The following is a 17,118-nucleotide window of genomic DNA, read 5'->3' on the forward strand; positions in this document are numbered from 1 at the left end:
CTTCGTCCATTTCCCCGACTATAACGCAAACCAGCCGCCATCAAGGACATCCTGGGAACAACAAAGCAGGCCTCTCGACAGTATCGTTAACTGGTTCTCGGTAGTGACAAATAAGCTGCGCTGCGCCACCCCCGGTAATAAACGGTCCGCAAGTGAACAGATATATTCTCCTTAACTTCGTCCGCACCTCTTCAGAGTAAAGGGAGCCATTAAAAAAGAAATCTGCCACGTAATGGTATTGGCGACATGCCTGCAATAAATAACAATATTACAGAGACTAGCAGAAACCACAACCAACAAAAGTACACTGCATTAAGATTCCTTTCAAGTCTAGTTTGCTGATTGCTGCCTTTAACTGTATTTTGAGATGCGGCAAACATCAAAAATAGAAAAAACTAAAAAAGACAAGTCATCCACCCATTTGTCCCCCTATGCTGCAAGATTTTCACGTTGACTGAAAGCTTGTTTTTGGCTGATGTGTTGCAATTAGTTTAGCGCAAAAGGTTATCTCCTTTTAACTTGTACCGTTTCTATGATGCACATCAGAACCATGTTTTGGTGGGACCTAAATAGCTTGTGTTTGCTCGCAAAAGGTTTTAGCCGCATACGGACGTGTCTCTCTTGGTCCTTTGCATTGTGTGTTTCAATGACCGGGCTTTTCACATTATGCAAAAATGCAGGCAACTCATCTTTCAATATATTTGTCGGGAACTAAAGATGTGAATGTAGACAACGGTACAGTTAGCGGTAAGTAAAAGTGTTCATGTTCTAAAACGAGTTAAATTTTAGGGTATATTTCGCCTGTACTCGCTCAGGCATTTTTCTGAAGTTGTGTAAATATATGCTTAATGCTTGCTACTGAATAAGTTTTTGTCTTCCCACTCAGTTACGCTAACAGTTGCTGGTATTGTTTGTTATTATATCTGAATTTATAAGCCGCCGCGGTGGCTGAGTGGTTACGGCGTTCGGCTGCCGGCCCGAAAGACCCGGGTTCGATCCCGGCCGCGGCGGTCGAATGTCGATGGAGGCGAAATTCAAGAGGCCCGTGTACTGTGCGATGTCAGTGCACGTTAAAGAACCCCAGGTGATCGAAATTTCCGGAGCCCTTCACTACGGCGTCTCTCACAGCCTGAGTCGCTTTGGGACGTTAAACCACGCTAAACCAACCAATATCTGAATTTATGTTTTTGTTCGTGCTTTCCTTTTGCTTTCGTGTTTTTGACTACTTCCTCCTTTTTTATTTCGTTCTCTTTGCATCCGTCTGAGATCTTGCTTGTTTAGTTTTTCTTCCCTCGTTGGATTTAATGTGCATATAATTTTATGTACTTGTGAAAATGTGCTACTTGAAGTGAAAAATTTATCTCTGCTCTTTTTCTTTTTTGACTGCATTCCTCGTGTATTATGCATGCTATTGTGTTGCAATCGATTGTGTTCTATTATTTCCTTAGCAAACCCCCTCAGCCTTCCCCTGTAATGCTTAGAGGAGCGGTGGCAGATTTCAAGAAATACGTAAATCATGGCAAGGCAAGCGAGGCGAAAGGACACTGCACCCTCTGTGAAACAAGAATAAGTGGAAATGAATAGATGCAATAAACAGCTTTAAAGGAAAAAGAATTTGAGATCCTGGTGCCTTGGTGTAGCGCTGTGCCTAAAAGCCGGTCTGAAATTGGGTCACCTGTGAAGACACTTTTTAAGGTCGGCCGAAGGTCAGCCGAAGGCAGTGCTTATAGTTGGAGGAATCCTTGTCCGAAAACACGAACATTTCAACTATAGAGCGGCGCGGTTCAGGTGTCCGCCGATATGTGAGAAAGATACTGCGCCATTTCCTTTCCCTAACATCCGATTCAATTCAATCCAGTGATAGAGCTTTATCGGTGGCCTAGATATGAGCAAAAAGGGGGAGATTGCGTTGAAGGCAACAGGGCTGCGGCACATTTCCTCTGAAAAAGTTGACCTGTGGACTGCTCTCTCTCACTGCGAGATGGCGTCCACCCCGTAACTTCATTCTCTTTGCCATGCGCATGATATATGAATGAACGGCAAAAAGGAGCGTTTGCTTCTACTTGCAATGTTCTTGTGCACATAAATTCTCCTTTAACATTGGTATGGAGCACCACACCTATTACCGCGTAGACTTAGAATCCTAGCCGTGGAACTTACGTTTTCGTCTAGGACACCAGACCCTCGACAAGTGTTTATTAACACTTTTAACCTGTACTTCCTCGTTTTCTGTATTCGAAAATTAAAAAAAAATTAATATCATTATTATTATTAGATATAAGACATTTCTTTTCCCTTCCTCATGCGCAATATCTAACGAAAGCATCTGGTTGTAAGAAGTTGCGATGTAGATTCACAATCTGTGCGTTCAAGCAACGCATGTGTGCATTGCATGAGATGTACAAGAAGCTAAGCTCTGCTAATTACGGCATTATCTTGATGAGCACAGGACGGAGGCTTCCACGCCTGGATGATTTCCTCATTAGCGCATTAGACCCGCACATTAACAGAAGCCGTCACTTCATCCACATGTATTTTGTTTGCTGGAGTGCCACAAACAATTGTCCCACTTTCTAGATGATCGCCTGTTAAGGATAGCTCAATTAGTATTGAGTCCAGCTGGAGAGCGCCAAACTTCCGCAAGAATGAGTTGAAATCTTACTGTCGATAACAAGGCCTATTCGTTCTTTTGCGTCTTCGCCTGTTGCGTTAGAGTATAGCACCCAGGGTGTACAGAAATATCTTGCGCAACGAGGTGTCCCACACAATTTTTGTTAAAAGTGAAGGTTTCCTTTAAGGAATAAATCACAGAACTGAAGACCTTCAAAAATGGTTAACAGGCGAATGCATATAAAGAAATTCACCATTTAACACTGTAGACAAATCTCAAACCATTAGGTGAAGTAATGCTTAGCACGATCGTGACACGCCCATGGATGGCCATAAGATGGACACACCGTATTTAACTACCAACGAACGTCGCGATGCAAATCCCAGTTCTAAGAGGGTCCTGAAGTAACTCGCCATAAGCGAGTGCATCCCAGCACAAAATTCGTATGCCTCACTTGACCTCTTTGCGATCCCGTATCTGAGCTCGATTGACTGCACTCAGGACCCCTCCTCCTGTGCTCTGAACCATTAATTTTTATTTTATACCCATACATTCACAAAAGGGAAAATGAGTGAACTTAAGAAAGAAAAGAAGCGGAGGAAGAAGAAAAAGGATAGAAAGGCTAAAATTGAAAAATAGTGAGTAGCGAGAGCGCGGCAAAACACTTGTGTGTCCCCCTCATCGGCGGCGAGAGCGGTAAGGGAGTGGGGGAGTACGGGCAGGTCTTGTTGGCGGGGGCCAACTCTTGAGCACCTTGAGAAAGCGCGGCTGTCGAGACGGGCATGGATCGAACCCCCGCAATCTGATCTCGTCAAGCGGACCGGAAAAGCAAGCAGGGGGGAGAGAAGAAGAACCTTCGCGCTTCATGGGGGGGGGGGGGGGGGGGGGGCGACCGGCTCAAACCCCTCTCCCCCCTTCCCTTTGCTTTCTTCCAGCGGGCGCCTCGCGGGGGCGCAAGTGAAGGAAGATGGTCCCTCGCCGCTGCCGCCGGCCCAGCCTGCTGCCAGGGCCCTCACTCCGGCCGTGGCTCGCATCGATCCCGGCACACGGCAGACGGCGCGCGGACCTCTGCTCGTCGGCGCTGCAGCGGCGGCGGCAGTGGAAGAGGCACGTTCCACTCGCGACACGCTCCCGGTCCCACGCGGTGGTGCATCCGTCGAGGCTGCGGCGCACGCGGCGCTTCGCACGTCGTTCCCAGCGCGCCGGCGGTATTCCCAGCTGGGACAGCGCGCCGTGACCTGGGCCCCGTTGGCGGTGGCTGATCCGCGTGCGGACACCATGGTGCGGACCGCTCGTACCGCTTCGTGCAGGGATGCCTCAACTCTGGGCTCAACCCTGGTGTTCTGCGCTGTGCGCGTTCTGCTAGGTGCTGTGCTGGTGCAAACTCGGATACAGGGGCCGGCCAACAAGGAGCAGCCGTACGGTGCGTACACTCTGTGCCACCATCTCTCCCTTTTACTCGCTTCGGTGCATCTGATTGGCGAAAGTGAACTTGCCTCCATTAGCTCCCGATCGAGCAGGAAACGAACAAGTGGTTGACGAGTTAAACTTGTCAGGTGCTGCGCTATTCAGCGAAACTATTCGCATCGCTCTTGCCGATGGAAATGGGCGACTGTTTTACATGCAATTCCGAGCGTTTTTAACCTCTTGCTAACAGGTTATGTTTGCAGCGGATGTTAACGTCGTCAAAGGCTTCTAGTATGCACTCACTTGGAAGAACAAAATGAAGGTAGTTTGCGTTCTTGCCGCTTCAAGGCAATAAATCCTTCATGCCATCTCGCGGCACCTGAATCGCCCAATGAAGTATTAGGATTGACTCAGTGTGTTTGCACCTGAGAGTGTCTACGGATCAAGCGTCCTGCTTCGCAGTGGTTTTAAACTCAAAGCGTACTCTATTGTTCGCATTGTCCTCGCTTAATTTACACGTTGCACTATAGTGATTTGTTAAAACACAGCGGAAGGCGCAAGGACAAGGAGTGGCACAAAAGGTATTCGGCACAGACATGGGCGCTGGTGACTAAGTGAATAACACTTTCCGAGCACAAGGACTTATAGTCGATGCTTATAGGACTTATAGTCGCTGAAAAAAAGTCGATGCGTCGACTGTATAATTGCTCGAACTGTGAAGAAGAATTAAGTTGGTAGTCAATGCAGGTGTGTGTACCATACTTTTTTGAATCATCATTTGCTTTTGTGCCTTAAACTCCGTTTTCACAATGTGTTACCAACACGCCTTTCGTTTGGCTATTGTCAGGAATAAATACTGCATGGACGAAGACGGAAGTAGAAAATAACCACCAAATAGGCACCACGGGCACGTAGCCAGAATTTTTTGTGGGAAGTGCCCAATGCACTTAATATGCGAGGGGACTCTGCTGGGCTTTGCATGTACAATAGGAGAACTAGATTGAGGCAGCAGGTGAACTTGATTTTTTTTGGGGGGGTGGGGGGGGGAGGAGGGGGGCGGGGAAGCGGCAGGTGGGGCAGGGGGAGAGGTTTACCCTCCCGGGCGTCTGCTCAGAAACGTGCCTGAGGCTTATCACCTTTTATGAGTACATAGTTCTCGTCCCTAGATTTGCTGTGGAACTAAAATGTATAGTTAGGGTGAAACCTACGAGCGGATTGACACCGGTTCCTTCTCTCTGTCTCACTTTCTCGTAATGGTTTCCCGACATGCTCTAAAGGAAACCTTTCAAAAACCTTTTGACGCTTAGATGATGTCGAGTTTTGGGGTCAAATAAAAGGTTACGCGCACTCCAAAAGCCCCTTTATTTTTTAGTCCTAATACTAGGTTAGGTTAGCTGTATAACCTAAAATTGTTATTAGTTCGTGGTAACAGGCAAAAAGTTCTTTTAAGACATATACGTAAGATAATTGTCTCTTGACATCCTGCGTGCTAAGCTAATAAGCAGTGTTCTTGCATGCGTGTCTCAGGAAATCCCACTGTGCATTTGTGCGCTATATATGAAGGCTTAGTAGTCCACACACCACATGTCCAACATTATCGGACAAAACTTTCGAAAACTGGTAAATTGTAAGCTACTGTTATACAAATATTGAAGGGAATGGTGCATTCTTGTGATATGCAATAATTTTTTCAAGTGTTTCCATCGCTCGCATCGAACAGTTAAGACTGCCATAGAAAACCAATGGGGAACGCTTTTGACAACCACAAAAACGTTACTGGAAAAAAAAAGATACAAGACTGCCAACGAGTGATCTGAGGATATATTGATTGATATAATGAAATCTTACATTATATGAAAAATTGTGTCCATACATGGTTTCCACAAAAATGCTGTTGTCCAGAACTGTTCAGCATGATACCACAGCGCAAAGCTTTTCAACTCTTGGAACGAAGGCGCTGATGCGTGGACGTATTACTTTTTGTTGCCAATTTTTCCTATACTGTGGCTTACTGCGTGATTGATTGAAAAACCTTATTGAGCTCTAAATTTCTATCTCTTCTCCGCTGATTGTGGGTGGGGCTCCAAGTCCAAGACCACAGTAATCTTCGCCACCTTGCCTTGCCTGTCAGTCAACTCTTGCCCATCTTCAGCCGCCCAGCTAGACAGCGCAGTTTCCCACTGCTTCGGTGTAGATGCGTTCTCCATTGGGGCTTCTGCGGTTTTTCGGGATGCTCATGTTGTGTGCGGTAGTGTGGGATTTGTGCCGCAGTGCAAGGAGTGAATCCCAAAGTCGCCCCTTCGGTTGTTTAATTCTTTTGCGTTCTTATATCGGAAATAAAGTGTTTTCTGGAGTTCTTTTTACTCGGTTCACTTGTGCCTATTCTTACTACGTTAGAGCATTGTACATGTAAAATTATAAGGTGAAAAAATGCCGATGGGTCAACAAATTATCGATTGACGCCGAAGAAAGCTTTTATAAAGCCCATAGAGCGAAGTCGTAAGCAACAATAGCGAAAAATTGCTCCAATCTCTTATTAAGAACGTAAACAGTCATTTTTCTTGAATTTGTTCAGAGAGTGCATAGTGCTACTAGCCGATAATATCCCCTAGCCCACGAGCCATTATCACGTAACTCATGCCTTTTACGCTTTTCTACAGGTAACTTGGAGTTTAAGGATTGATGTGCTCAAGTAAGGTTACCATAATAATATCCCCGTAGATATAGGGATCATTTTTGTTATAAAAGAAGATAATTTAGCTCATGTTTAAGAGTTGATGTCATTAGTCCCATGTAGACGTGAAGGGGAAACCACCACATGAGAGTTAAACGCTCATGAGCAAACCTTCAGCTTCAACCTTTCATGGCGCATCATATAATCAGGAAGGCTTTAAACTGTAGGCACTATTCTGAGGAGCAAACACAAAAGTGCGAGCCCGTGACATCACAAGGAGCGTTGGTCTTAATCCACTAATTGAATCGCTGTGACCTCTGAGGCAAATCTTAACGCCCCAAAAGGCTGGGTTCGTCTTGGCGTTCATTAGCAAATTACAAGGCACATCTGCGCGCTTTCCACATGCAGAAGGCAGCCGCTCAATATTATCACACACACAAACCGTGTTAGAAGCGGCGCGCCAGCCTATCGAGCTATTTTGGCTAACTCACTTAGCATTCTCCTTGATCGCGCCATTTTTGGGTATTTTGGAGGGGAGCGGCCGGAAGTAATGCAGTGCTGCCGAAAACTTGTTGGCAACGAATGAGGTGGCGCTTTCGCAAAAATGATGCCTGTTGATCACTTCAAGTACACTTGCTAATGAGCAGTAATGTACTGTTAGCAGTTATGATGGGTTTAGTGAAACATGACCAACAGGGGCTATCATGCAGTATGCAGACGTTGGTAATGTACTATTGTACAATCTGAACAAGAAAGAAATGCTCGAAAGAAAGCAAAGGGTTGCGATCGAATAGGTTAGTAAGAAACAAACCAGAAGAAAGTTTAGTTTCTTTGCAGGATCTGGTGGTGGATTATCCCTACCCTTTTTACCGCCTTTGTGTCTGCAATAGGTCCAATAACATATGTGTTGGCGATGCGAAAGCATTTGAAGCTTTTTATGCATCTACCGGAGATCACGTCACTTGCTCTCTGGTGACCTCACTTTCGTCCATTTATGGGGAATTATCCGCTATATTGACCTCGCTTCGCTCCTGTAAATCGGAATGACCCTGCTTGGTGAGGTTACTTCTCTCTTGTCAATTCAAGAAATTTTGTGACCGATTACATGCTTCTTTTTGGCGAGAATATTTTTAATGATGACGATTAGATTATGAATGCATTTCCGCTAAATCCTTCAAGAAGCCGTGTTCTACGCACAGGCACTCTGCATGCAGCGGATAATACTTGTGTATGTCCCTACGCAGTCCCTACGCAAAGCATTGCAGGATTTTAAAGAAACCATAAAGCTTTATTTGAGAGCTAAGGCAGATTTTAATTAATGACGAAATCGCTGGAAGACACATTTGCCGCTGTGAGGTTTCACAAATGATGCCCTTGGTTATCAGCACTTTTATCAGATGTTACAAAAATGTATTTCGAAGATTTTTTCTTTGCATATGCATATAACTAAGCCTATCTGAAATGTGTGAGCTATTAGCTGTGGTAATCCGCTGCTGCATCCAGTTCAAAATGATGTTGAAACAAGCTTTCGATAGTGCTTTTTTGACATAGTATGCAGGATGATAAAATATTGGCTTTCGACGTCTGATGGTGGGAAGCATTGCTGTGTCATAGGACCCATTGAAAGGACCGTCTCACTGAGCTACTCTGTTAATTTTTCTTCTTTTGTTTGTTTTTAGACTGCTGCCCACCTAACACCGTTCCACTAGTGAGTGGCTGTTTACCCCCTTAGAGGAGTGGTCGAGACCTGCATCATTTCCTTTTTCTCAGTCATTGAGCTTGTACCTTCCAATGTCATTTTCCCTTTCGTGCGCCACCTTCTAGTCAGGCTTCCGTGCAATTGAATTCTTTGACATTTTTCTCTCTGATGCCCTAAAACTTTTTAGGTTTCAATATACTTATTTAAGGGCGCCAGAATAGACAACCAGAGAGGACTTGCAGAGCTGGAAAACGAACTGCGATCTAATCCGTACTGTTTCTTGGTTAACATGCTACAAATGCATGCGCGCTGCGACGCACTCTTTCAGGCGGAAATAGCGAGTGTTCTGACCAAGATAGCAAATAAACAAATTTTATGCGCTTGTTTTATTGCGTGTTTTATTGCGTCGGTAGTCAGCAATCATGAAGGAAAAACGGTGACGGAGGGCATACGTCATGTCTGCTTAAGGTCATTCCCTGTTGCTTTCAGTTGTGTCTCGTGTTCAAGGAGAAGCCGGTCAGGGAAATAAAGGAACAAGGTTTCTGGTGTTGGTACAAGCACATGCATGTATTACACATAAAGAGATAACCAAACACGCAAAAAATCATCAAGACGAAGAGAATTCGCACACTACAAACCACATGCGAGTACCGGCGAGTCCGCTCATGAGGGAGGCCACAAACGCGTGTTAACAGGAACGCATATCAAAGAAAGCAAGACTGCGCATTCCAAAATTACCTAGCTGTGAAATGAAACAAACAATCTTAAATTCCTGGTATATCACCTCCAAAAGAGGGCTAACAAAACGACTTCGAGTGCCACTTTTCTCCCGGCGCAGTGGGCTTACTGCCCACCGGCAGAACGTCGCAGTGTGTCGTAGGAGCGGACTTTGGGGGCTAAACGCTGCTTGCAAAAAAAACTGCTAGGGTTGAAGGTCGCTGTCACAGTGGGCCTGAGGTCTGTTGCTGTAGGTTCTGCAGAAGGCAACGGGAGTGGTTGAAAGACGGCTGAGTTTCTACCGAGCCGTGTTGTAAAAGCCCCGGATGAGAACACCATGTACACGGCGGCACGAGCACCTCCTTTCAGGGCTTTTAATCCCATGCGCTCCATGTCATCGCGTGCAATTTGATACCCGCTGCTTCATCTTCTTCTCTCGCGTAATTCATTTTTTTTCTATTTACCTGCTTCCTTCGTTATCTTTCCTTTTATCTCTTATATAAACCAAGTTTTTTCTTATTAAATTACGTCAAGTGACTATTTTTAAGACATCCGTGCCACAAATTTCTTATTAGACAGAGAGAAACATTCCATAGAAACATCAATTTCAACACTGCGGTCTTTGGATAGAGCGTTGCTGTATAACACCCCAGAGGTGTAGGTTCAAATACCACAAAAACCTAATTTTATTTTGTACACTTTATTTTTGTGAGTTTTCAAATTGGGCGAAGGATGGACGCCAGACGAACAAGAGAATTTAAAATGCAGCCGTTAGATTTATTTCGTACTTTAAATATCTGCTGACATACAAGCGTTACGCCAAGCGCAACTCCTGCAGAAATTCTTTCCCGCTAAAAACCCATCGAAGCCTGTCTAGTTTTGTTGTTTACTTCAGTAAACCTATTTATTCTACCAACAATGTCTTCTTCTACTTCTATATAATTCCTCTTCTTCATTTCCTTCTTCTAAGCTCTCTTGCGAGGCATGCTAACTTGTCGACCTACCTACGTGGACGCTTTAGCAGTGAACGCTTCATGGAGCATGTATGCAGAGTTTGCTGAAAACAATTTAATTTCTGACTGCGCTAAGTTTACACCTTGATCGCTCTAACCGCTGCAACCCCAATGGCTGCGGGATGAAACTGTGGCCGCTTTTCCTCATAACTTGGATGCTTGGGAGAGCAAGGAGGTGGATAGTAGCGCTAACATTGTGTTGCTAGGGAGCATATACGGTAACTCTATCGCGAGGTAAGAATTTATGCCCTCTTTCGGGCCTTGCTGAGACTTTGCGTCTCGGCGTTCGACAAGCGCTCAGTGGATGGCGGCACCATATGCGAGATTGCAGGTATTGCCACCCGAAGTCCTGAGCCTATTGCTAATCAAGCAATCAAGCAATCCTGGCACATTAAAACTACCCGGAACAACATCAATCGCACGAAAGGAAATCCGCCAGAGACCTCCACTATGGTACCTCTTTTTTCTTTTCTTCTTTCATTCCCTCCTTTATCCCTTCTTTTACGGCGTGGTTCGGGTGTCCATCGATATATGTGAGGAACTTACTGCGTCATTTCCTATACTCAAAAAAAAAAAGACCGCAGTATATGCACTGGGACTTCGCTCGGGAGCTTAAAGAGAAAAAGTCGCCATTGAACGCCTTCGCACGGTCGAACAACGTGACTCACAGTCTTAACCCCTCCGCCCCTTCCCCCGCGCCTTTCGCGTCCTCGCTTTCCTTATTTCGGCCTTCTGCTTCCCTTCGTGCATACTTCAAGACACTAGCTATTGCCCCGGTAACCCCTGAAGAAGGAGCCGATCTCGCACTGAAACGTTGGGTTATAAATTAAGGTTATTGGCTTGAGATGTGTCATAGTTTGTTATAAGTCATCAAACCCAACCATACAGAAAAATCGGTCAATGTGTTTAGTTTTAAGTCGAAGACGAGCAAGTAATTGCAATGCTGAAGACATTCCTGAACACCATGTGTGTGCTGCTCCCCACAGTGCACACTCGAGCTGCACAGAATGCACTGCAGGTGCTGGATATGTTGAATCCAGTCTTTGCAACTCTGCAGTAGCTGGCACAGTGCTCCTCCGGCCTCATGGTTCCGAGATTACGCCAGTATGTTTTACATTGTCATCCACATTATCAACCGCAACGGTAAGCAGCCTTTCTTCTCAGTGGAACGTCAACACTGCCTGGCTGCCTTGTGTTTGTGATGGAGGACTGTCGGTGTGTTGTAGTCAGGTCGCAGCGCTCGGCAGTTCTCAAGGTGTGCACACTACAGCTGCGACGGCCTGTGACTTTCAGCGCGTATGTTAATACCTGTCGTGCTTGCTACGGAGAGCGTTGATCTGCATTCTCTTATCCTTTTACGCCCCTAATCTCTCTACCCCAGCGGAGGGTAGCCAACCGGAACATTCTTCTGGTTAACCTCCCTGCCATTCCTCTACCACTTCTCTCTCTCTCTCTCTCTCTCTCTCTCTCTCTCTCTCTCTCTCTCTCTCTCTCTCTCTCTCTCTCTCTCTCTCTCTCTCTCTCTCTCTCTCTCTCTCTCTCTCTCTCTCTCTCTCAAAAATTTTGGTAACATCGCAGCTTGACATTCGTTCGAAAACACCCATATCATTGGAATAACATTTCTCGATCGAGAAAAAAGCAGTAACTCTTATTTTCAAGGCTTTTCAAAACTTAAGGGAGCAGATTTTGCTAAAAAATAATCAAGGGAAGAAGCTTGTGCTATCTCACTGGCGCAGCTGTCACTGAAAACCCACCAACGACTGCACAAGGACGCGCGTTCCGTGCAGAGCCCAATCTTAACCCCTGACTGACCCTTTCCTGAATGTGAAGCCGTCGGAATGGCGAACAAGAATTTTTTAATACTTTTCAGGGCGTCCTGCTGAAAGGAGGAAGAGCTTGCGGTGAAGCCCCGCAGAATGCTCTGTCGACACCGGCCACCTCGAACCAGCGCAGCGGCGCAAATGCGAGAGCGATCGTAGTTTCTTTTAGCACCGTGGCTCGAAACCGAACCAAGCCGACAGCGTCGGCCCCTGCGGCTGCTCGCGAGAGCGTCGCGTGTAAGTGAAATGGAGCAAGGGTCCGTGATTACCGGGTAGCAACGAAGGCGCATTCGGGCACCGCGCACGGCTGCCCCCGCAGCCTTCCGCACAGCGGAGCACTTCGCACAGGGTCCGCGAATTTCGCGCCGCGGCCGGCTCATTTGCAAACAGCCCCGCATTGCTGGAAAAGTCTCCCTTTCCCTTTGCTCTCGTCTGTCCTCGCCACACTCCGTACATCTTTGTCGGACTCGGCGGAGACTGCGGCACGATCCCAAACGACTAGGGAGGGGAACGCAGAAATTCAGGCGGAGAAGAGAGAGAGAGATTTGACTCCGCTTTATTCTCTTCTTTTCTCAACTTCTTCGAAATGAAAACTTTGCTGAAAAGTGTGCGTGTGCGCCACATCGATTTGGAGTGCGGCCCCGACAGTGGTGGCTGTGGCAGCGAAGAGTTGCGACTGTCCAAAAGTGGCTCGGCGCTCAGGGAGGCCCAAGAGAGAGTCGGCGGAGAAAAGAGGCGACGTTTGCGCGCACTGCACGCACTCGTGGGAGATATCTCCTCACGTCTGGTCCTGGTCCTGGCTGGCTGCAATTAGGACCGTTCCAGAGAGAGAGAGAGAGGAAAGAGGGAGGAGGAAAAGTGTAGGAGGAGGTCGGTTGCCTTCGGTCGGATGCGTCTCTTCGGCCACCGGCGACCATTTGTCTTCAGCAGCGAGACCAAAGCTTCATGCCCTGTCTGTTTTGTGTCGCCCTCCCCACCAGGCTTTTCTTTTCAAAAACTTTTTCCCGCTATTTTCCTTTCTTCTTAAACGCATTTGTTTAAAGAGGTCATTGGTAACAATTTTGTTTGGTTTTGTTGCTTTTCTCTCGTGGTCGTTCGCCTGGCCTTGCAAATCGGCGCCGTAGCCGGCTAATGCGGACCGAATAACGGATGAAACGAGTTTTGTTGAGACAGCCTTTCGCGGGTGTTCTTCTTGCCCCTTTCTCTCTCTTCTTGTTCGTCTCTTTCTCTCCCAATGTCCAAGTTGGCGGTGATAATGTGCTTACTAAGCGCTCTTTCAGACTCGCTCCTTTCGCCGTTGGTCCTAAGTGTTCTTGCTGGGCTCTGAGTGATTATTAATTGAATTTCACTGCCTCGCAGACAGTTTGCGCAAGGGGATGACTTTCTCTTTGTTTTCCTGGAACCTTTTGCGAAAACTGTTGCGACACTTAGCGCTCTTGCATGTTTAGCGCATTACTTATTGGCACCACTCACCGGCACCGCGTAGAATAACAGTCCTCACTTGAAATGTTTCTTTCTTGGTACATGTTTCGACAACTTCTTTTACAGCTAGTGAGTGGGCCCAGGAGTACATTGTTTTTTCTTTTTACACATTTGGTTTGTACTCTTAGATTTCATTCCTTGCAACAGCTTTGAATTCGAGAATTTTCGCATCCCGAAATGCCTCCCCTATCATAATAATGGTGGCGTCCTTTGCGGCCTCTGACAGGCAGATACTTTTGCTCCAATAAACTAAAGCATCAAAAAATATGAGTAACGCATGCTACATTTCAAGGCACAGAATCAATAAAATAAACAAATAATTTATTTATTCCTTCCAGAAATGGCCGATGTTCCGAAATTACATGCGGTTTTCATAGGCAATTATAGCAATGAGTCTCTTTAAATACGCATCTTGAGCATGCTTAATTGCGCCACCGCTCACTGCGCCCCCCCCCCCCTTTCTTCTTTCAACAAGTCAATAACATCCGACTTACTAAGCACAGAGGTCTTTTCGATAAGAACAAATGTGGAAGCCAATATCCAGAAGACGAAATGGTAATCCCATCAGCGACGGCATACCTAAGGTTATTAACGGTTCACTTTTCTGAGACAATCAAACTTCCTTCCGCTGGCTTCAGAACAAAATGTCGCGTAGAGAAGGAATTAACTATTTTAACTATCAGGAAAATGATAATAGTGAGGATCTGGGCAACAGAGGCAAATAATAGGTTTTGGTCGAACTTCATATTACCGCTATGAATCCGTGGCTCTGCTCTTGCCAGCGTAAAACAGAGAACTTTAACTGAAAGAAAGGTGGCCACAGAACCCTGCTGCCTGTTGCCACGCTGTTATCGGCTGTTTTTTATAAGCTTGCGCTTTCGCACAGTTCGGAGTCTTACGCTGTCGTTAAATGAGGAAAACTAAAGCGAGCACTGTTGCATATACTAGATGATTTTTTTTTTATTCAAGTGCTTGCATAACGCCAAAGCAATAGCAGAAGCATTGATCGTGGAGCAACGCTGAAGCAATTTATCCTCCATTACGGGCTGTGCCTTTCAACATTTGCTTAAAGAAACACACAATGCTAAGAGAAGGCGGCGCTCTCAATTGGAAGCGCATAATGATAGGCGTCTCGTATTCAGCACAGTTTTCCTCATTAAAGATGCAGCATGATCAATATACGAGGAATCGTGGACATCACACTAAGCGCTGCAGTTCCCGTGGCTCCTCGTTTCTTTTCTTTATGAACATTTTCGGTGACTAGAGCCCAGATGCGTAATATTTAACCCTTTTTTTTTCTGCCAACAGCCAGCTAATTATCATAGATAATGCCAATGATACATGCGCATAGCTTCTGCAAATAAGCGTCTTATATGGTTCTACAAAGAAAACGTGCCGCGATGGCTCCGTGGCTTTGCCTTTCGGCTTCTGATGCAAATGCCACGGGAGCGAGTCTCAGTCGCGGCGGCCGCACTTCGATTAACGCGCAACGCAAAGACTCTCGTATGCTGTGCGATGTCAGTGCTCGTTAAAGAGCCCCTGGTATTTAAACTAATCCGGAGACGCCCACTACAGTGTCTCTAGCGCAGAGCCCCAGTCGTCGTTTCTGGATTTTAAACGTGCATATCGCATTTGCAGGAAGAATTGATGGTTTGTTAAACCGCTCACAATTTTTATTTTCATATGCGGCAGAATGAAAAAGTTCTCTAATTAGAAGTCACGCACTCGTGCCGTGCAAATTATCGCCCTGTGCGCTATCATGTAGGACACTCCGCACGACTGGTATCGTGGTGTTCAGAAGCAGAAGGAACAAATATACGCTATTCAGCTAAGGTGATTTTGGATTGTATGGAATACCATTAGGCTCATTTTTCTGGGGCAACCGTAGCACCAGGGTGTGCAGATAAGTATTATACGTTCAATAGGAGAGGCTCAGGCGCCCCACTTAGATGTCATTAAAGGCGCGATGTCGCGTGTTTATCGTCGCGTGGCGCAATTTATTGCCACCACATGTGTCATCTGACGATTGATTACAGTCAGTCACCGCGGCAGTGAGTACTTAGCACGCATTTGTGCCATGCCGTGAGTTCGGATGGTTTGTAATTCTCTTTCGAGGCACCTCAAATGAACGGTGTGAGGTTGAATTATGGTCGCTCCACACGCATCTCTAACAGTATTCAGAAACAGTACCATTGCTTGTTTACAACTCCGTATAGAGGGAACCTGCTGCTTGGAACTTCGGTGGCATACAGAGCATGCGTGGTGGAACATCACTACTCTTGATGAAGCCTACTTATGGATCGACTGTTCGGCAGCACTGTGCATTCACTGCGATTTCTTTTCCGTTTCATTGCTTTCTTTCTTTATTAATCGTGCTTAATGCACTCAGTTAGTTCTGTTTTCTTTCATACAGGACTATCGCGTAATGCTTCTGCGCTGCTCTTGAATATTCATTATTGAAAGTTATTACCGCATTTAGTATATTTTATTGCTTGTGGATAACTAATAGGTTAATCGAACCGTGGCCCCGCGCACAATGGTTGTCTTGCGTGATTGAGGAGTCAAACAAGAGATTCTTAGTAGTGCATTTCACCCAATACGCCACCCCTCCCCCTCATAAAAAAAGAACCACCTTGAACTGCATTAGTTTGTTGCAGCGAGCCTTAAAAACGTTGCGTACGGAACTGTGTACAAATAAGTTCTTCGTCCTGTCAATACCATTGGTTGTAGATGAAAAAAATAAATAAGAAACGAACAGGCGATCATAAAATTGTGATGCGACAAATCTTCGTTACCAATCTTGCATCTGCATCCCGCGTTTACATACATTGCTTTCTCACTACGTCCTTAAACTTGATTTCGCAGTCATCTTTTTCTTCAACTGCAGTGAGTGCTTCCATTTGGTGGAAGGTTTCAGAAAATTGCTGATGAGAGGAGACTCACAGCAGGAAGATCTATTTTTATCGGTGGACACCATCGGCACACATAAGGAAACATGCGCTCACAGACCCGAGTTTTTTCGCCGAAAAAAGGATTATACTACTTAAGCAGTAAAATTAAATTGGATAATGAACTCATTGCTTGCAAAGTACTACCGCAAAAAGTGTTAATTATGTTCGAGAGCAAATCGAAGAGTAAAAGCTTTTGACAGTAACGCGATGAGGAGCAGTAACAGTTGGTTTCATTTTGTAAGCCATTCTCGCACTTCAACGTAGTAGCTACCGGTCGTTTGAGTGACCTCTTTAGTTTGATATTTAATACGAATCGAAATGTAGTTTGGACTTTCATTTCCCTTCGTTATTCATTGTGTTTTGTTCATAGCACAGGACCTCATTTCCTCTATATTGCAATTTATAAATAATTATACCGCCGTGGGCTACAATTAGTCCCATTTTAAATCGCTAAACGCACTTACAGTGCGGTAAAAACAGGGGGTTTCTTTGGAAGAGAACATGGTGATGTCGTCGGCTCACATTTTTTTGATCTACCCTTGAGGTGCGGATACGCAAACGATCCTTGAACAAATTTTGAATCCCTGACGTGAACACTTCATTTTTAGCACTATGGAAGCTCACACAACTTTCGTATTGATTGCGTGAGGCTGTTTTCTTGCAATTTTGATACATGCAGAAACACAAAACACAAGAATGCCATTACTTCTGTATTTAAAAAAAACTTATAACTGCAATAAGTCG

At 45.6% G+C, this 17,118-nt stretch overlaps 1 protein-coding gene and 1 non-coding gene across 2 annotated transcripts in view; both read left to right on the top strand.

Annotated features, from left to right (window-relative positions):
- Positions 1-938: 938 nt before the first annotated feature.
- TRNAG-GCC (transfer RNA glycine (anticodon GCC)) lies at positions 939-1,010 on the top strand. The gene has a single exon. It is a non-coding gene; the product is annotated as a tRNA-Gly (tRNA).
- Positions 1,011-3,590: 2,580 nt separating this feature from the next.
- The window catches only part of LOC144093807 (neural cell adhesion molecule 2-like), a 235,776-nt gene continuing 222,248 nt past the window's right edge, over positions 3,591-17,118 (top strand). The window contains exon 1 of the mRNA XM_077627512.1: positions 3,591-4,034. Coding sequence (XP_077483638.1) covers positions 3,890-4,034 — 145 coding nt within the window. The 5' untranslated portion in view covers positions 3,591-3,889. The remainder of the gene's footprint in view (positions 4,035-17,118) is intronic.

This window comes from Amblyomma americanum, chromosome 6 (assembly GCF_052857255.1).
Source record: "Amblyomma americanum isolate KBUSLIRL-KWMA chromosome 6, ASM5285725v1, whole genome shotgun sequence".
In the NCBI taxonomy this organism is placed as follows: domain Eukaryota; kingdom Metazoa; phylum Arthropoda; class Arachnida; order Ixodida; family Ixodidae; genus Amblyomma; species Amblyomma americanum.